Source organism: Thalassophryne amazonica, chromosome 6 (genome assembly GCF_902500255.1).
Source record: "Thalassophryne amazonica chromosome 6, fThaAma1.1, whole genome shotgun sequence".
In the NCBI taxonomy this organism is placed as follows: Eukaryota; Metazoa; Chordata; class Actinopteri; order Batrachoidiformes; family Batrachoididae; genus Thalassophryne; species Thalassophryne amazonica.
Genome location: NC_047108.1, coordinates 108,889,210 through 108,911,190, shown reverse-complemented (window position 1 = coordinate 108,911,190; position 21,981 = coordinate 108,889,210). Strand labels below are relative to the sequence as shown.

The 21,981-nt window shown below is 43.5% G+C and overlaps 1 protein-coding gene across 2 annotated transcripts in view; it reads right to left on the bottom strand.

Annotated features, from left to right (window-relative positions):
• The window catches only part of LOC117512881 (myelin transcription factor 1-like), a 152,801-nt gene that overhangs the window by 8,175 nt on the left and 122,645 nt on the right, over positions 1–21,981 (bottom strand). For both annotated transcript variants that reach the window (XM_034173119.1, XM_034173118.1), the window contains exons 13-15: positions 16,138–16,229; positions 10,949–11,052; positions 8,613–8,756 (exon numbers count right to left, since the gene is read on the bottom strand). In XM_034173119.1, coding sequence (XP_034029010.1) covers positions 8,613–8,756; positions 10,949–11,052; positions 16,138–16,229 — 340 coding nt within the window. The remainder of the gene's footprint in view (positions 1–8,612; positions 8,757–10,948; positions 11,053–16,137; positions 16,230–21,981) is intronic.

The window sequence follows — 21,981 nt, the reverse complement described above, 5'->3', positions numbered from 1 at the left end:
TTGCGTTCCCTCGCAATAACTTAATATCATATTTAAGTTCATGACTATCAGCGCGTACAGTGAGTGGAATCAGGTGGGGGGAGACCTAACGTATATGCACGCGCGCGCACACACACACACACACACACGCACACACACACAGCAGACAATAACAGGATTCACGACAGATGAGGGAATCATGTTGCTGTCTGCTGTGTGTGCACGCGCATGCATATGCGCTCAGTCTCCACCCACCGCTCCATCCATGTCTTTATGTCTGAAAGACATTCCTGCAGTTTAACTAATTGGTGTGTGTCCTCTGGCTTCATGGATAGATAAAGCTGGGTATCATCTGTGTAACAATGAAAATTTAAGCAATGCTTTCTAATAATACTGCCTAAGGGAAGCATGTATAAAGTGAATAAAATCGGTCCTAGCACAGAACCTTGTGGAACTCCATAATTAACCTTAGTCCATGAAGAAGACTCCCCATTTACATGAACAAATTGTAATCTATTAGATAAATATGATTCAAACCACTGCAGTGCAGTGCCTTTATACCTATGGCATGCTCTAATCTGTAATAAAATTTTATGGTCAACAGTATCAAAAGCTGCACTGAGGTCTAACGGGACGAGCACAGAGATGAGTCCACTGTCTGAGGCCATAAGATGATCAGTTAGCTGTTTTACAACTACCCTTTCAAGAATTTTTGAGAGAAAAGGAAGGTTGGTGATTGGCCTATAATTAGGTAAGAGAACTGGGTCAAGTGATGGCTGTTTAAGTAATGGTTTAATTACTGCCACTTTAAAAGCCTGTGGTACATAGCCAACTAATAAAGATAGATTGATCATATTTAAGATTGAAGCATTAATTAACGGTAGGGCTTCCTTGAGCAGCCTGGTAGGAATGGGGTCTAATAAACATGTTGATGGTTTGGAGGAAGTAACTAATGAAAATAACTCAGACAGAACAATCGGAGACAGAGTCTAACCAAATACCAGCATTACTGAAAGCAGTCGAACATAAAGATATGTCTTTGGGATGGTTATGAATAATTTTTTCTTTAATAGTTAAAATTTTATTTGCAAAGAAAGTCATGAAGTCATTACTAGTTAAAGTTAAAGGAATACTCGGCTCAACAGAGCTCTGACTCTTTTTCCAGGCTAAATGAAGATCTTCTAAATTAGTGAGACGCCATTTCCTGTCCAGCTTACGGGTTATCTGCTTTAAGCTGTGATTTTGTGGGTTAAACCCCTGAGTCAGGCACTTCTGATTTAAGGCTCTCTTTTTCAGAGGAGCTACAGCATCCAAAGAAGTGATTCAATTTTTTAAGGTTATAGGTCAAAGGTCAAAGTCAGGAAAAATCTTGAAAAATTAGAAAAATCCTTATCTTTAACATTGACTGGATATTCAAAAATAGGGAAAAGTTTGATCCGGTGTTGCTAACTGAACGTTCCCCCCTAAAAACTGGTCTGCCCTGCCTTCACTGCGCATGAGTCTGACTCTCTGAGTCTGACTCTCTACACCCAAAATGATCAAAGGGAATAATGTGATTATTAACCATCAGATGACAAAGTAAAACCTCTTAAATCATTCTAAAGTCAGTTTGAAGCAGAAACAAGGTAATAATCATTGAGTCGCTACTGACACACCGAAATGACATAGGCGCAGCCACTGGAATTTCTCTGCTTTGCGACAGGTCCGCAGGAGGAGTGGCTGCAGCCGCGCCCTGTGCGCGCTCTTCCACCTGAGCAGTGAGAGCCTCCATCCTACGATTGAGCAGTATATTCTGTTCGGTCACTAAATCCAACCGAGCAGTGAGGGTGGTGAGAATCTGCTGCAACTCACCCAAATGCACGGACCCACACCAGGGGGCATAAATGAACAGCCAATAGAGATTCCAATAAACATAATTTATCCTGCAAATGTGCACAACAGTTCAAAAATGCTTTAGTCTATCAATCAAGAAAACCAAAATGACGCGTGGGCAGGCCCGAGGGTAGGAGACGCCTATCCAGAGAAGAGCTGGGACCCACGATGTTCCACCGCCAACGGAGTCCTGCAATAGGCCAGACCGCCAAGTCCTGAGTCCCCAGATGGCCACCACTTCCAGCTGTCAGATCCGGTACTGCTGGCAGGAACAGACACAGGTTAAGGTGGGCGTGTGTACACCCAGCAAACAGTCATCAAAATACAGTTCCTTCCTGGGGGGAAAAACCTCCACATCCAGATAGCAGGAACACAGAGTACATGCAGTGCCTTATGTACTACTTAGAAAGTCAGAAGTGAGGAGTGGAGACGCCAACTCCTCCAACTTCCACAAACTCGGCTACAAGCTGCAAGTATACAGAAGGTTAACGACTGCAAAAAGCTCAGAAGCAAAAACGTGTGCGTACGGCACAAAACGGCTGAGTTGTTTACCTGTAGGGTAAGCTGATAACTCGGCAGAGTTATGGTGTCTCTCCCAGGCTTTTATGGAGTGGTGTGATGAGATGTGATGAGTGACAGCTGACAACTCCGGTGCACCTGGTGATCCCCTCAGGCAACTGCGCCCTCTAGTGTCTGAAACCCGACAACAGGCAGGGCGCCCTCTGGTGGTGAGCCAACAGTACCTCCTCTATGGGCCGCCCACACAACAGGACCCCCCCCCCCCCCCCCCCAACGGGCGCCTCCTGGAGCCCGACCCGGCTTGTCGGGGTGACGCTGGTAGAAGTCAGCCAGGAGGGCGGGATCTGAGATGAAGCTCCTCTTCACCCAGGAGCGCTCCTCTGGTCTGTAACCCTCCCAGTCCACCAGATACTGGAAACCCCGACCCTTCCGACGAACATCCAGGAGCTTCCTCACTGTCCAGGCTGGCTCGCCGTCGATGATGTGGGCAGGACGCGGCGCTGGTCCAGGGGTGCAGAGGTCCGAGGTGTGGTACGGTTTAATTTTGGACACATGAAAAACCGGATGGATCCGCAGTGAAGCAGGGAGTTTGAGCTTCACTGCGGCGGGACTGATGACTTTGAGGATGGGGAATGGTCCAATGAAGCAGTCAGTAAGTTTGGGTGAGTCCGTATGCAGAGGGATGTTCTTTGTAGAAAGCCAGACCTCCTGCCCGGGCTGGTAAGCTCCGGCAAGATGGTATCGGGTGGATCCGACAGCTTAGGTCCAACTTCGTCTTCGTGCACCTGGGACAGTGCGTCAGACCTCTGGTTCTTGGTCCCGTGGTGGTAGGTGATTTTGAAGTTGAACTGTCCAAAAAACAGTGACCAACGGGCTTGCCTGGGGTTCAGACGCTTGGCAGTCTGGATGTATTCCAGGTTCCGATGGTCAGTGAGAACAGTAAACGGGATCACAGCTCCCTCCAACAGGTGTCTCCATTCCTCAAGGGCCTCTTTCACCGCCAGGAGTTCTCGAATGCCAACATCGTAGTTCCGCTCTGCGGGGGTTAACCTGCGGGAAAAGTAGGAACGTGTGGAGAACCTTATCAGACTCCCTGCTCTGGACAGCACGGCTCCTATCCTTGAGTCAGAGGCATCCACTTCAACAATGAACTGGCGGTTAGGATCGGGCTGCACCAGAACTGGCGCAGTCGAAAACCGGTGTTTCAACTCCCTAAACGCGGCTTCGCACCGATCCGACCAGGTGAAGGGGACTTTAGTGGAGGTCAGGGCTGTAAGGGGACCAACAACCTGACTATAGCCCTTAATGAACCTCCTGTAAAAATTTGCGAAACCGAGGAACTGTTGCAGCTTCCTATGGCTTACCGGTTGGAGCCAATCTCTCACCGCCGCTACCTTGGCCGGATCGGGTGCGATGGAGTTGGAGGAGATGATGAACCCCAGGAAGGACAAAGAAGTACAGTGGAACTCGCACTTCTTGCCCTTCACAAACAGCCGGTTCTCCAATAACCGCTGCAGGACCTGACGTACATGCTTAACATCGGTCTCAGGGTCCGTGGAGAAAATGAGGATATCGTCTAGATATACGAAGAGGAATCGGTGCAGGAAGTCCGGCAAGACGTCGTTAAGAGCTTGGAACATCGCGGGGGCGTTAGTGAGGCCGAACGGCATGACCAGGTACTCAAAGTGACCTAAAGGGGTGTTAAATGCCGTCTTCCATTCATCTCCCTTCTGGATCCGAACCAGGTGATAAGCATTACGAAGATCTAATTTCGTGAAGATTTTGGCTCCATGCAGGGGCGTGAACACTGAATCTAACAGAGGCAACGGGTATCGGTTGCGAACCGTGATCTCGTTCAGCCCTCTATATCCATCCTTCTTGCCCACAAAAAAGAAACCCGCACCCAACGGGGAGGAAGAATTCCGGATTAGCCCGGCAGCTAAAGAGTCCCAGATGTAGGTCTCCATTGATTCACGCTCAGGACGTGAGAGGTTGTACAACCTGCTAGACGGATACTCAGCGCCTGGAACCAAATCAATGGCACAATCATACGGTCGGTGCGGGCGAAGCCTGAGTCCCAGATCTTTGCTGAAAACGTCAGCAAGATCATGATACTCAGCCGGCACCATAGTAAGATTGGGGGGACTCGGACCTCCTCTTTAGCAGTCTCAATGGGTGGCACTGAGGATCTTAAACACTCCCGATGGCAGGTTTCGCTCCATTGAGCCACAACCCCAGACAGCCAATCGATCTGGGGATTGTGCTTCACCATCCAGGGAAAACCCAAAATAATCCTGGAGGTAGAGGGTGTCACAAAGAACACAATCTCCTTCCTGTGGTTACCAGAGACAACCAGGGTTAAAGGCTGTGTCTGGTGTGTGATGTCTGGGAGGAGGGTGCCATCTAGTGCCCGCACCTTTAATGGTGAAGGAACGGCCACCAGAGGGAGGCCTACCTCCTTAGCCCATCTATTGTCCAGTAGATTCCCTTCTGACCCCGTGTCAAGTGCTGGGGCATTAAGGGTTAAATCCCCACAGAGGATTGTGACTGGGAGTCGTGCACATTTTCGTGGAATGACCGCATGTGTATTATGGCTCACCCTTAGCCCAGTCTCTAAGGGGGAGCGTTGGCATTTAACTGCTTGGGGCAGTTTTTCTGCACATGCTCACTCGAGCCGCAGTAAAAACACTCTCCATGGGCCAACCTCCTTTGTCTGTTATCTGATCTCACTTTAGCCCTGCTCGTGTCCATAGCTTCATCAGCAGGGGCAGCTGTTGCTACGCGGAGAGCCCTGGCTTTGGAGCGTGGTGAGGATGGCGCTGCTTCGGACCTGGAAGGGAGAGGGCGTCCTTCGTCTCGCTCCCGTCGATGTTCTTCTAACCGATTGTCCAACCGTATCACCAGGTCTATCAGCCCAACTAAATCCCGCAGCTGATCTTTGGCCACCAGGTGCTCCTTAAGGGCCGGAGACAGCCCGTTTACAAAGACGGTGCGAGCGCTATCGTATTCCAGCCGGCCCTCGCTGCCGTGACGCAGAAGTCAACTGCATACTCGGCTGCGCTCCTGCGCCCCTGTCGGATTGACAGTAGCACATTTGAAGCGGTCTCGCCTCTGTTGGGATGATCGAACACCTGTCTGAACTCCCGAATAAACCCAGTATATGTCGCTAGGAGCCGTGAATCCTGCTCCCAGAGCGCCATAGCTCAGGTGCGTGCCTCGCCTCGAAGCAAATTTACAACATAAGCCACCCGGCTGTGGTCTGACGCATACATCACGGGGCGCTGTGCAAAGACGAGCGAGCACTGCATCAGGAAGTCCGCGCACGTCTCCACACAACCCCCATACGGTTCCGGGGGGCTAATGTATGCTTCAGGGGATGGGGGGGGGGGGGGGGGGGTCCGTTGAATGACCACTGGAATTTCTCTGCTTTGCGACAGGTCCGTAGGAGGAGTGGCTGCAGCCGCGCCCTGTGCGCGCACTTCCACCTGAGCGGTGAGAGCCTCCATCCTACGATTGAGCAGTATATTCTGTTCGGTCACTAAATCCAACCGAGCAGTGAGGGTGGTGAGAATCTGCTGCAACTCACCCAACACGCCTCCTGCTGGAGCCTACGCACCTTGCATCTCCATTGGTTGTTCACTCGGTGGTATTATGTATTAGGCCATAGGTATTAAAGGCACTGCGCTGCGGTGGTTTGAATCATATTTGTCTAATAGATTACAATTTGTTCATGTAAATGGGGAATCTTCTTCACAGACTAAAGTTAATTATGGAGTTCCACAAGGTTCTGTGCTAGGACCAATTTTATTCACTTTATACATGCTTCCCTTAGGCAGTATTATTAGACGGTATTGCTTAAATTTTCATTGTTACGCAGATGATACCCAGCTTTATCTATCCATGAAGCCAGAGGACACACACCAATTAGCTAAACTGCAGGATTGTCTTACAGACATAAAGACATGGATGACCTCTAATTTCCTGCTTTTAAACTCAGATAAAACTGAAGTTATTGTACTTCGCCCCACAAATCTTAGAAACATGGTGTCTAACCAGATCCTTACTCTGGATGGCATTACCCTGACCTCTAGTAATACTGTGAGAAATCTTGGAGTCATTTTTGATCAGGATATGTCATTCAAAGCGCATATTAAACAAATATGTAGGACTGCTTTTTTGCATTTAGGCAATATCTCTCAAATCAGAAAGGTCTTGTCTCAGAGTGATGCTGAAAAACTAATTCATGCATTTATTTCCTCTAGGCTGGACTATTGTAATTCATTATTATCAGGTTGTCCTAAAAGTTCCCTAAAAAGCCTTCAGTTAATTCAAAATGCTGCAGCTAGAGTACTGACGGGGACTAGAAGGAGAGAGCATATCTCACCCATATTGGCCTCTCTTCATTGGCTTCCTGTTAATTCTAGAATAGAATTTAAAATTCTTCTTCTTACTTATAAGGTTTTGAATAATCAGGTCCCATCTTATCTTAGGGACCTCGTAGTACCATATCACCCCAATAGAGCGCTTCGCTCTCAGACTGCAGGCTTACTTGTAGTTCCTAGGGTTTGTAAGAGTAGAATGGGAGGCAGAGCCTTCAGCTTTCAGGCTCCTCTCCTGTGGAACCAGCTCCCAATTCAGATCAGGGAGACAGACACCCTCTCGACTTTTAAGATTAGGCTTAAAACTTTCCTTTTTGCTAAAGCTTATAGTTAGGGCTGGATCAGGTGACCCTGAACCATCCCTTAGTTATGCTGCTATAGACGTAGACTGCTGGGGGGTTCCCATGATGCACTGTTTCTTTCTCTTTTTGCTCTATATGCACCACTCTGCATTTAATCATTAGTGATCGATCTCTGCTCCCCTCCACAGCATGTCTTTTTCCTGGTTCTCTCCCTCAGCCCCAACCAGTCCCAGCAGAAGACTGCCCCTCCCTGAGCCTGGTTCTGCTGGAGGTTTCTTCCTGTTAAAAGGGAGTTTTTCCTTCCCACTGTAGCCAAGTGCTTGCTCACAGGGGGTCGTTTTGACCGTTGGGGTTTTACATAATTATTGTATGGCCTTGCCTTACAATGTAAAGCGCCTTGGGGCAACTGCAACTGTTTGTTGTGATTTGGCGCTATATAAAAAATTGATTGATTGATTGATGTGCCCCTCAGAATCCATGACGTGGCCGAGTTATCCTGTTGGGGAAAGTGAAATGCACGGACCCACACCAGGGGGCATAAACGAACGGCCAATAGAGATTCCAATAAACACAATTTATTCCTGCAAATGTGCACAACAGTTCAAAAATGCTTTAGTCTGTCAATCAAAAAAACCAAAATGACGCGTGGGCAGGCCCGAGGGTAGGAGACGCCTATCCAGAGAAGAGCCGGGACCCACGATGTTCCACCGCCATCGGAGACCTGCAATACGCCAGAGCCACCAAGTCCTGAGTCCCCAGGTGGACACCGCTTCCAGCTGTCAGATCCGGTACTGCTGGCAGGAACAGATACAGGTTAAGGTGGGCGTGTGTACACCCAGCAAACAGTCATCAAAATACAGTTCCTTCCTGGGGGGAAAAACCTCCACATCCAGATAGCAGGAACACAGAGTATGTGCAGTGCCTTATGTACTACTTAGAAAGTCAGAAGTGAGGAGTGGAGACGCCAACTTCTCCAACTTCCACAAACTTGGCTACAAGCTGCAAGTATACAGAAGGTTAACAACTGCAAAAAGCTCAGAAGCAAAAACGTGTGTGTACGGCACAAAACGGCTGAGTTGTTTACCTGTAGGGTAAGCTGATAACTCGGCAGAGTTATGGTGTCTCTCCCAGGCTTTTATGGAGTGGTGTGATGAGATGTGATGAGTGACAGCTGACAGCTCCGGTGTACCTGGTGATCCCCTCAGGCAACTGCGCCCTCTAGTATCTGAAACCTGACAACAGGCAGGGCGCCCTCTGGTGGTGAGCCAGCAGTACCTCCTCTTCGGGCGGCCCACACAACACAGGGTTTTTAATGGAAATACATTGCGATCAGACGGGACATTTTAGCCGATGTGAGTGAAAAGCCATTATACAAAACCTGGTATATACAGTGTTTATTATATGGAAAACCACACAAAAGCACTGGGACTTTTGCTTTTGTTCGGTGAGTGCGAGTATCCGGTTTATATGATGATAGTTTAGGTGAGTTTTACTGTATAAATAAATTATTAAAAACAAACAACCAAAAACTAAAGCAGTGGATCTGAATGTGTGCGCTGACCATGGAGGGCAACCGGATGTTGGCCAGGCTGTGGATCAGAGCCTGACTGAGACCTGACAACTCCAGGAACAAGGCCTCATTCTTCTCCTCCATCACTTTGTTCTCCTCCTCAATGTTTTTCAGGTTCTTCTCCATTGAAGAGATCTGACACATAAGACACACAGAAGACGTGAGGTCAACACAGTGCTGTGACGTCAGCGTGAGCCACAGGGTGAGCGGCAGCCAACGCTCCAGCCTGAAGCTGCCATGGTCCATGTGATCATTTGATCAGGTTCTCCACCAGGACACTTTACAGACAGCTTAGTCCTTCCTTCCTTCCCACCTTCCTTCCAGCAGGTTTATGGCAGATTATTTACCCAAAGTCAACATGCAACAAGTCAAAATGTAATATTCCACACATTCCATTCATAACCCATGATTCCAGTCACCAGTGGCTTTGGAGTCATTTTGCCTTATGCTAGAAAAGGAGGAGCTTAAAATTCATTAAAAATGATTTAGTAAAAACAGAAGTTCATAATCACAAAAAACATGAAAAATGAATACAGATGGTCTATACAATAAATTAGATGAACCAAATGAAAAAACTGATCATGAAGTTATGGGAAAGAGTAGTAGTGGTAGCTAGGCTTAGAATACAGGTGGCAGGACATGTACAAGGACAGTGTGACAGCAGTGAGATGTGCAATAGGAATGACACTCATTCAAGGTGGAGGTGGGATTACACCAAGGATCAGCTCTTAGTCCTTGTTCACACTGTTGATGGACAGGTTGACTGATGACATCAGACAGGAGTCTCCATGGACTATGATGTTTGCAGATGACATTGTGATCTGTAGTGAGAGTAGAGAGCAGGTTGAGTCTGGCCTGGAGAGGTGGAGATATGCTCTGGAGAGAAGGGGAATGAAAGTCAGTACAAGTAAGACTGAGTCATGTGTGTGAATGAAAGTTAGCCCAGTGGAATTGTGCAGTTACAAGGAGTAGAAGTGGTGAAAGTAGATGAGTTTAAATACTTGGGGCCAGCTGTCCAAAGTAACGGAGAGTGTGGTAGATAGTGGTGGGCACAGTTTGGCTAATCCGCTAACTGCTAATTAGCAAAGCTAACTTTTTTTTAGTGGGTTAGCTTTTCAGCTAACTTTGAAAACCATCAGTCGACCAATTAGCTTCTGCTAACTTTCAGTCCACTAACATTTTTTTGCTGGCATAGTGAGTAAAGTTCAACGGTCAAAAACACCTGTAAGCCTAAAACCAAACATATTACTTCCTGTTGTGTGTTTTGGAACAGTCAGGCTGCTGTGAGGAGTTCAGCCCTCCCCCAGCAGAAGGGGGTGGGGCGGCTGCCGGCTGCTGCAAAAAAGTGTCTTTTTAAATACAACACAGACAGTGGCAGAAGAGATCAAACACAAACACTAACAACACTGCTAAACTAAATGTACTACAACAATAATTAAGAAAACAAACAACCCCCAACCTCCCATAATGCATTGCAGCAGCGATCAACAGTGTGTCTGCTCTAACGACAGCATGTACACAAAAATCTTTAGTTTTTTAAGTGAAAAGACACTTATTTATGGAGTTAAATTTGTCTCATTAATACCTGCAACACACAGATGGTGATGTACAAATAGTCCTTGATTTGCACGTGTTTTGCAATCCAGAAACGCAAATTTCCAATTTGTAACTTGTGTGTTGGTTTTTACAAATAAATATGTATTTGTAAATGTCATTTTTTCATTTGTAAAAACAAGGCATTTGCAAAACTGAAAATTCTGTTTGTGATGTGTGATTAAGCACAATGAATAGCAACCACCTATCACACACTGGTCACACGTTTGATGTGGTAAGTGTTTTTGATTGTCTTTGATGTGGTGAGTGTTTTTGATTGTTTGTCTTTGATATGGTGAGTGTTTTTGATTGTCTTTGATGTGGTGTGTTCTTGATTGTTTGTCTTTGATGTGGTGAGTAGTTTTGATTGTCTTTGATGTGGTGAGTAGTTTTGATTGTCTTTGATGTGGTGAGTGTTTGTGATTGTCTTTGATGTGGTGAGTGTTTGTGATTGTCTTTGATGTGGTGAGTGTTTGTGATTGTCTTTGATGTTCAGTGTTTTTGACTGTCTTTGATGTGGTGAGTGTTTTTGTTTCTTTGACGTGGTGTTTTTGATTGTCTTTGACATGGTGAGTGTTTTTGATTGTTTGTTTTTGATGTGGTGAGTGCCTTTGATTGTCTTTGATGTTTTGAGTGTTTTTGTTTGATATGGTGAGTGTTTTTGATTGTCTTTGATGTGTTCAGTGTTTTTGATTGTTTGTCTTTGACGTTTGTGGCTTGTTGCATGTGCTAACCTGCGTGTGTAGATTCACCACATCAGCCTCCATCTCCGAGTTGGACTCATTGAGCTCGCTGATCTCCTTGTTGAGTTGCATGATGTCCTCGTCGTTATCCAAAACTAGGAGGAGCCAAAATCAGAAACGGTTAGTATGCGGCTAAAATCACCTTTTCTGGATCCATCAGTTCTTCTCATGACCTTTTGACACAATAGATTCCACTGTTGCTGACTACAGCAAGCCGACAGGTGTCTCTAGTGCTCCACAGTTGTACATCAAGGAAATACAGACTCTTGCAAAAGTACTCACCCTCTTGGGCTTTTACACATTTGTTTTCTCCATTTCAAACAGAATAAGTAATTCAGGCTTCTCTATATTAAAATTTCTACAATAAAACCAAACTGAAATTAAATCCAAACAAAAATATCAATGCCAAGATGATGGGTTGCACAAGTAATGGCACCTTTTAGAACAACAAAGTAAATCTTCAGTTTGTTCTTTAGACACATAGGGATGAACAGATGAACATTTCCATGTCTTGTACTTCATGTCGGGCCCCGTCACACTTAGCACCAAGCAGCCCGAATGGGCAAAGGAGCCAAAATTCCAGACGCAGTCAGGGGGGACAAAGAATCAGCCAACCGTGTACAAATGCCGTGCAAACACCCAGAACGTGGGCCGAAGGCACCTCGACTGCTTTGCTCACATTCGGAGTGTAGCAGCGCTCGCTCTCTCTCTCTATTCTTTGTCTCTCTCTCTCTCTCTCTCTCTCTCTCACATGGCGGTTGATCAAGCAGTATTCAATGTGGACACTGGATGGTGCGCCAACGTCCCACCTGTCAATACTATCCACTGTTGCAGTCAATGTGGTCCGACCGCGGTCTATACCCAGGCGGGTGGTTCCCACCTCTTCTGTGTTGCATTGGGGGGGGCACTCTAGTACAGGTTCTAAGCAAAAGTATTGTTCAGATTATGAAGAAAGCATGAAATTTGGCACACATGTAGCACTGGGTATGTAGAAAATAATTAGGGGTGGACACCAGTGAAACTAATCTTCTGAAGGAGTGTGTGAGATCAAAAGCAGTGATGAAACCCTGAGCCCACCAAACTGGAAACCCTCCTCCCTCCAACTACACCTCGCTATCCTGTACGTGAATATCACAAACAGGATTGTTGACAAGGTCCTGTTTGCTTCATCAGCCTGTGACCTTCAACACTCACTGGATCGGTTCACAGCCAAGTGTGAAGCTGCTGGGATGAGGATCAGCACCTCTAAATCTGAGGTCATGGTTCTCAGCAGGAAACCGATGGATTGCCTACTCCGGGTAGGGAATGCGGTCTTGCGGTCTTCCGGGTAGGGAATGCGGACTTCAAGTACATCGGGGTCTTGTTCATTAGTGAGAGGACAATGGAGCGTGAGATTGGCCAGAGAATCGGCGCAGCAGGGGCGGTGTTGCATTCGCTCTACAGTACTGTTGTGACGAAAAGGGAGCTGAGCCCAAAGGTGAAGTTCTCAATCTACTGGTCAATCTTCGTTCCTACTCTCACCTATGGTCAAGAGGGTTGGATCATGACCGAAAGAACTAGTTCGTGGGTAAAAGTGGCTGAAATAGGCTTCCTCAGGAGGTGGCTGGTGTCTCCCTTAAAGATAGGGTGAGAAGTTCAGTTGGCCGTGGGGAGCTCGGAGTAGAGCCGCTGCTCCTTAACATTGAAAGGAGCCAGCTGAGGTGGTTCGGGCATCTGGTAAGGATGCCCCCTGGGCGCCTCCCTAGGGAGGTGTTCCAGGCACGTCCATCTGGGAGGAGACCCCGGGGAAGACCTAGGACTAGGTGGAGGGACTATATCTCCACACTGGCCTGGGAATGCCTTGGGATCCCCCAGTCACACACTGACATGATAATCCCAATTAGTTATGTTTATCATCACTAACTTCCCGGTTTACACTGAGAAGTTAGTTTTGCTATGTTGCTTTTCTCGGACTGTGGATTATGTTTCATTTAATATGACAACTGAGTTATCACAACTTATTCCTGCTCAGGAGTTCAATTTAAACATTTTTGAAGACACTGAATATAGATTTCGTAATATCTAAAATACTTGTAATATTGATCCTGATTGTTTTTTCATGAAAATGTGTATTTCTCCAGGTAAAACTGGAGTTGCGTCAGGAAGGGCATCCGGCGTAAAACTTGTGCCAATTACCAATGTGGATCTGGTTGTATCCGCTGTGGCGACCCCGAACAAAACCGGGAGCAGCTGAATGAACAACAAACATTGTAAATACTTTACTGAAGAACAATTGAAGGATTATTCTTTGACAAATGGGATTTTCTCCAAAATACATTTTAATACTAGAAGTCTTCTCATGAACTTTTCAAAAATTCAGGACTGCTTAAAAATATCCAGTAAACATTTTTCTATTATTGCAATTACTGAGACACAAATAGGATGAAAAATTGGGGAGGTGGCGTGGCACTTTACGTATGTTTAAATTATCAAAGTGAAATTATTATTATATGACAAAACATGTCATTTTCTTTGGAAAATATTATGGAATGTGTAACAGTGGAAATTAAATGTGAAAAAAAACTATAAGCTGTGTTTATAGAGCTCTGGGTTCAAATATAGATATTTTTTATGGATAAATTGACTGAAATGTACAACACAATTAATAACGACTCCCTCTCCGCGGCTCTTCCCCAAAGTTTCACTCCGATCCACGCAAATAACAGAGAATCCTTCCGATTCAATAAGAGAATTCAGTATATCCACATGGAGCCAAGTCTCCGTGAAAACCAGCATGCTCGACTCACGGTACTCGACACATGGCTTAGCCATATCCTGGAGCTCCTCCATTTTATTCCTCAGAGACCAGGCGTTAGAGAATCAGACAGCGGTGGTCTTCTGCCTCTGCATCTTTTTTTTATATGTTTGAAAACATATAAATTGATACTTTGGTTGCTGAAATAGGTAAAGTATTGACTGGAATAATGAGGAGATTCAAATTTGATGAAATAGAGCGAGATTTCAAAGAAACTTACTTTGCCGAGCTTAAAGACCTGAAATCTATGAAACACCAGTCAAATTGCATATCAATAGAAAGTCAATAATCTCTTCTATCACACTGATTCATTAAAAGCTCAATATGATCAATTCTGGTGGTGATACATACTGCTGAATATGAAAAATTGGCAAAAAAAAAAAACAAGCAGAATCTTGACCTTGACCTTTGTCAATGACCTTGACCTCTGATCATAAAACTAATTGCATAAATGAACTCCCCATATTGGATAACACCAGTGGTGGGCACAGTTCCGATAATCCAATAACCGGTAATTATTGAAGATAATGTTTTCATTATCGGATTATCTTTTTAGATAACTTTAAAAACCATTATCGGACTAATTATCTTGCGATAAATTTTTGTCCGATAATTTTTAGACCGATAACGTGATAAATAAAGCTGAACAGCTACAGATATTTATAAAACTTAAAATTAGTTGAGCACCTACCTGTTAAATGTTTCGTAGCTGATGTGTAGTTCGACCCTCTGCAAAACAGAAGAGCTGCTTTAAGAAGAAACCGCTCTATCCTCTGCTCTATCCTCTGTCTGGTGTGTTTTTCTTTTCTTTTCTCTTTATTTTGTACTTTTCTGTATACCCATTGCTGTACAGCTCGTTGCTCCTTTGGAGACATTGAATAAAGAAAGTGAAGTGCAGGCAAAGGAGAGCTTTTTGGCTGCTCTCTTTGTGTTTGTGTTTGTGTTTGTGCTGGAAGCCATGTAGTAAACAAGAGCTTCTAGCAGGGGGCAAGATGTTCAAAGACAGAAGTGTGGGCTCATTGTTTGGGTCTGTTGTCACTTTTGATGCTACCAGAAGCGACCGTGGTGTTTAAACTCAAATTCAGTTTGTTAGTAGTTACAAATGTACCAGAGACAATACTGGAATTTATTGGTTATCTGTAACTTCTGATACATTTTTGGGTGGTTTATCATTTTATCTTTATCAAAGATAACTTTTCAGTTATCTGATAATCTGTTATCGAAGTTAATTTTTTGGTTATCTGTGCCCACCACTGGAAAACACACGAAATGATGCCTTATATACTGAAATAGGCAAAATACTGAGTAATATATGAGGATTTTCAAATTTCCCGCTCACCGGGATTTGGCCCTAAAAGCATGCGCGTATAAAATTAAAAAAGTGTTGATTATAGAAATATAAGGAAAAGTTCCACTGAATGGACAATGGTTTACAGAGGTTCAGGGCATCCCCGATGACGCCTAATGCTCAGTTATTCTAACCATGTGCTCGGATTTGAAAATTGCTTTGTCAAATTTGCGGTGCAAATTCTTGTGAGCTCATCTCAATAATGCACTTTGTTTTTGATGCTTCTCTGGTTTTCTGTTTCCTGTTTCTTCAGCTTGTAAAAACTTTGTAAAAACATTGTAAGTGTTGGAATGGTCTAAGCAGTGGGTCACCCCTCTGAGTCTGGTCTGCTTGAGGTTTCTTTGGCATGATATAAATGAAATAAATGAACAAATAGGTTGAGGTTCAAAACAATTGTTCTCTAAACAGAGACAGACTGCATAACAAACTGCATTTATTCAATGCTTTTCCATCTGAATCAGAAGCTCAAAGTGCTTTACAGTGATGCCTCACATCAACTCACACACCTGATGTAAGGGTGCTGCCATGCAAGGTGCTCAACTGCACCCCAGGAGCAACTGGAGGATTAAGGACCTTACTCAAGGGGTCTCAGTGATTTGTTTTTTTGTTTGTTTGTTTTTTGGTCTGGTGGGGTTTGAACCAAGGATCCTCTGGTCTCAACCCCACTGCTTAACCACTGGACCTTCTACCCAATTTGCCAGAACTTGATCATTAATCACTAAAAATTAAATTAAAATACAAACAGGTGTATAACATCCTGAGTAGGTTTCTTAAAAGCTCTTACCACAGCAGTGTTACAGGAAAAGACACCAGTGCTCGGTGTTAAATTATCCACATTCAACACCTTTAGCAAGTGAAGTCAACTTTCGATCAAGAAAACAAGTTGTAGTTTGAGCAGACCTCATCATGCTGACACATTCTGTGGAGAAACCATCTCAAACTCAGACAGGACTTAGTTCAGACAAATTTCATTTATTTGAATATTATCACTTGAAGAAATGTAATTTTTTCAGTATACACATAAAATTTGTCTCTTACCATCACTGGCTCTGAATTTTGCAGTTATGTACTCTTCTCCAGGGAATTTGGTTTTCCTCTTGTTGGCTGATGCTCTGGGACAACCTGAGAGACTGATGAGAGGAGACGATGAGGATGGTGGAGAGTTTCTCGTATCATTCGATAAAGTACTCTGACCCGCGCATAAAGATAAGTGATAAGACGAACTCATCTCTGAACACTACTGGAAGGATGGAAACCTGACATCAAACACTTTTTCATTTCAATGTGTAACTCATCTGTATGATTATATATTTAATCATCTTTGTCAACATTTTGTAGTAACTCAATCTGTTTCATTAGTTGTGCATGATACCTTGAGAATAATGTGGACTAATGTGGAATAATGACTCGATAATGTGGCAGTGAGTCCTTTCCTGTGAAAGTGACCTTAACGTGGAAACAGATATTGACTAACAACGGTAAACACCTCAGAGGATCTGGAGGGGATTCATCCAACAGAACAGTTTGCTCCATGATCACATGATCACACTGGCCGGAAGTACATAACCCAAAGCCGTTATTACAGACTCCACGCAGGGTTTTAAACATGGAGTGAATCAGCAACTGTACGTGCTGGAAATGTAAAAAAAAAAAACTTATGGGCATCTGTTTGGCATCTCAGGTGGGAATGCTCTATGGTCAAACCCTTCATCTTTTGTAGAGACGTGGGCAGATCCAAACCCTGCTGTTGTCTCCGCTTCAACTGTTTAGGGAGATGAAACAGAATGACCAAATCTGACAAAAACATACATATTCAGTTTTGATGGTTGGGTAGTTTCAGCTGCCAGAGTTATGTGGAGACACAAACTCACCCACACAACCAGCACTTGAAGAGTGGAAAGTGTTCACCAGGGGGTATCTGCATCATCTCGGGTCTGATCAGGTGGGCTGGCTCTGTGGTTGGCATGAAGCTGGACTCTCTGGTGATGGTGGCAGAGAAGAGAACACTGGACAAACTGCTGGACATTATGGATGATGCCAGTCACCCTCTGCACACTGTCATCAGCAACCAGAGGAGCCTCTTCAGCCAGAGACTGCTCCTTCCCAAGTGCAGGACCAACAGACTAAAAAACTCCTTTGTCCCTCAGACCATCAGACTGTACAACTCCTCATTCAGGGGGAGGAGGAGTAACAGGATGACAGAGGACGGAAAGGAGAGGAACAGTAGGAGCCAGTAAACCAGTAGTTCTGGTATTTATATTTGTATTTACTTTTTGCAAATTGTTTCTTAAATGATAAATGGACTGCGTTTATATAGCATTTTTCCATCTGCATCAGATGCTCAAAGTGCTTGACAATAATGCCTCACATTCACCCTGATGTGAGGGTGGCTGCCATTCAAGTGATTTTCCAGTCAGGCTAGGATTTGAACCAAGGATCCTCTGGTCTCAAGCCAAACGCTTTAAACCATGACACCATCACCTCCCCTTCTTACATCTACCTTTGATACTCTGTGTGCTTCTCACCCTGTGTGCTGCTGCTCAATGTTGCTGGAACCTCCAATTTCCCTGAGGGAGTCTTCCCAAGGGATCAATAAAGTTCTGTCTAATCTAATCTAATTAATTACATTATTCTACTTATAACTCATTCAACTTCAACCGCTTACTCCAGTGAACCCTATCCACTGGCATACACATTAGTCAGTCCCTCGTGATAGGAAGCAAGGCAGGGGTGTTACTCTCAAAACCGCCTGTGCTTCGCTCTCCCTTTTACAGCACAAGATTTTTTGGATTATTCTGAGAAGAAAATAGAAGACTTAGGTAAACATATCCCAGCATGCCTTAATCCAGCCACTACAACCCTGCTATTGAGGTGGACGCCATTACTGAGGTATTACCTAGATTTACAGAATTTGATAGTATCTCACTAGACATGCTACAAAAAGCACAACCTGCTTATTTGATCCTATACCAACAAGTCTTTAAGGACCTGTGGCCCACTCTTGGGCCGACTGTACTGGAAATTATTAATCTTTCTTTAACTTCTGGATCTGTTCCTAAATGTTTCAAATCTGCAGTGATTAAACCATTACTTAAGAAACCTAATCTTGACCCTAGTGTATTGAAAAACTATCAGCTGATATCAAATCTATCACTTTGCTCTAAAATTCTGGAAAAAGTGGTTTCACGACAGCTCGTGGACCTTCTTACTGAGAATAATCTCTCTGAGCCACTGCAGTTTGCTTTTGGAAAATATCATTCCACAGAGACGGCTCTCACTAAAGTGGTGAATGATCTTCTGCTTGCAATGGATTCGGACACCACTACGGTTCTGGTGCTGTTAGATCTCAGTGCTGCATTTGATACCATGGATCATCATATTCTACTTGATAGGTTGGAGAATCATTTTGGGATTACTGGGAGTGCCCTTGCATGGTTGACATCTACCTGACCCAGTCGCTCTCACTGTGTTTTGTACAATAACACTACATCTAACCTTAGTGACATGAAAGATGGAGTTCCACAGGGTTCCGTCTTTGGCCCCTGTGCTGGATGTCTTCTGCCACCATCTCTGTTTATGGGTGTGTAAAAATAAAAGCACGTGCTTGCAGCAAAATACAGAAAAGACAAAAAACTCTGGCTCGACATTCGTTTTTCTGCACAGCTCACCACAATATATCGAAAGTGAAGTAGTGTCTGTGTACATGTATGCATGCATGTGTGTGCATAACTTCGACCACAGACAAGCTGGGGAGAGCTGACATTTACTGTTTGGTATGTTTAAATATTTTAGGTCAACAATGAATGCTGCCAAAATGTAACATTGATAGGAGGAATATTTTTAGAGAAGCTACATATATTAGCTAACAACACTGAACAATGAACATTGCTAATTATATTCTGGACTCACACACCATTCCAGCAGGGGTGGGAAATCATCTATATATTAAAAGCGTGTGTGCATGATTTTATTTAGTAAGTTCAATGTATGTTCAATGTAGTACATAATATAATTGTAAATACATTAAAATACATGGAAGACACAAGAAAGTGAAAACACTTATTTCCATTGTGGACCATTTAAAACTCAAATGACAAAATCAAAGTAACAATAAAATATAACAATAATAACGATTCTAATTCCACTTATGATAATAACTGTGTGCATATGATAAGAACAACCTAAAGAATCTATAAATACATTAACACATTAAATTAACTCAGCCACATGGGACGTGCAGCCAAAAAAAACATGTCCACAGCCAGCGGGAGAAGAGGAAAACTAGAAGGATGGAAGTGAGAGTCAGGACTTTGAATGTTGTCGAAGAGCAGGAGCATAGGAGGGGGGTTCAAGTTGTTTTATCATGGTGAGGACAGGAAGAGAAATGGATTTCGGGTCATTTTAAAGGAAGAGAATGTTAAGAGAGTGTTGTAGGTCAAGTGAGTATCTGACAGGGTGATGAGGAACTAATGGGTAGATATGGTATCAAGGACAGGAATGTGTAAGGACAGATGGTAGGTGATTTTACAAAAAGCATGGAAATGGCTCTGGGCCCAGAGCATGGGGGGGGTGGGGGTGGGGGGGGCACAAAAACTGGCATTAAATAAATTTTTGTGTTGCATGTTATTAATGTCCATACAATTCATGTTGTAAAAGAATATAATTAGAATGAATGTATAAATGTTGCAAAACATAGTTCTGCTCTAACAATAATATTGAAAGATCTCTGAGAGGGCCCTTCCCACCCCTGCACAGTTGTACAATAGTTTAGTCCAGGTGCACAGGCAGCACGCTGCCCCCCCCCCCCCCCCCCACACACACACACACATCCCAAACAGGATGTGACAGAAGAGGAGGTGTTTAGTAGTGCTGAAAACAACTAATCGATTTAATCGATTATTAAAATAGTTGTCAACTAATGTTAGTCCATCAATTAGTTGTTGAATAACTTTGTTTTACCGCAAATGTTTCATTTCTTCCATATAAATCAACTGTTTCTGCTGCGCGGTTTTGCTTTGAACCTTGAACCAATCGAAGCAGTGATTCGCAGACTGGTGCTTTGTTGATTCGGTGTTTTATTTCGCTTAATCTTAATTTTTCCCCAGTAAAACCCCAAAGAGCATATGTCTGTGAGTCACATTTACCTTTTTATGTTAATATGACCTGTTATGGTCTTCTGAAACAGTTGATAGATGTATTTTATAACTTAAAAACGGGACAGATGCTAACGCGTTAGCATGTCTATGGCGTTTTCAATGCTGAAGTTAGCATTCAGCTGTTGCAGCTGTCAGCACGTTTGTTTTCTGTATAATAATTCATGGCTCAGCGTTTGTTGTCGTAAAAGAGTCAAATGTATTACAAATTGTAATATTTTATTCATTTATTTTTATTTATATATCAATAATAATAATAGAAACAACAACAATAATAGTAATAATAACTAATAATGCCACAATACAGTTTTAGAGAAACGGACAAAAAGAATCTGATAAAACAAAACAGAAAAGATTAAACCAACTAACAATGAAAATAAATAAATATAGAAATAACTGTTTCCTGTGAACATCTAGTGACTCTTAAACCTCCACTTCATCTCTGTTTTATTAAGTTTAATGACAATTTGTTTCGGTCAAACCACATCTAAGCTGTGTTTTTACACAAGAAAAAATAAAATGCAGTAAACTGCACATTTGTGTCTTTTTTCATGAAAAATATTTTATTAAATATAACATATTACACTTTCATCAGACCTTTAAAATACCTTCCTAGACTCTTGCTGTAATATGTTGTCAGTGGTTGAGATAGTTGTGCTGTAGTCATCATAAAAATGCTCATAATTCGTTGTGAAACCTGATGGAAATCTTCTTGTGGTGTGTCGGTGATGTTATGTATGTGGCATAAAATAAGAACAGAACCCTAGATCGAGGTATGTTTTTGACGAGATATCACATAACTTTGGTTTACAAGGTCAACGTTGATGTTGTGTGACAAAGGCCTTTTAATAATAACTCACTTAAAGAAATAATGGCAAAACTCACATGTAAGTAAAAAAACAAAACAAAAAACGATTAATCGAAAAAAATAATCGACCGGTGAACTGATTAGTAAAATAATCGTTAGTTGCAGCCCCTAGTGTTTAGGCTGAAATAAAATTTCTTTCCTAAAAAAATCAAGTCTGGATTTCAAAAAAGAAGAGAGAAATGGCAGGGAAAGAAAACTAAATGAGGAAAGCAGCTGCTCACACAAATTCTGCACCAAATTGCACCATTTTTTAGAAAAATGGTGCAATTTGTGCATTCCTGTTGCATTTTAACAGATGGGAATAACAGACCCCCCCAACTCAATATTGCTCCCCCAACTTTAAAAAGAGTTCTGACTCACAGGTGTGATCTTAGGTATACATGATTTAGACCTGGTTTGACTACGCATTAGAAATTTAGTGTTTGCGTTAATAAAAAAGAACATAACGGGGGGGTCTTCAATATGGTTAGTACCTAGGGCCCAGAATTTGGTGCTACGTCCCTGGTGGTGAACACCTACTTTAAGAAAAGTGAAGAGCATAGGGTGACATAAGAGTGGAGTAAGGTGCACACAGGTGGACTACATTCTGTGTAGGAGGTGCAAACTAAAAGAAATCAGAGACTGTAAGGTGGCAGGAGAGAGTGTAGCTAGACAGCATAGGATGGTGGTTTGTAGGATGACTTTAGAGGTGAAGAAGAAGAAGAAGAGAGTGAGAGATGCTGGAAGCTGAAGGAGGAAGACTGTTGTGTGAAATTCAGTGAGCAGGTGCAGTTTTGGACAACTGGAAAAATACTGCAGATGTGGTGAGGGAGAGAGACAAGAAGGTACTGGGTGGGACATCTGGACAGAGGAAGGAAGACG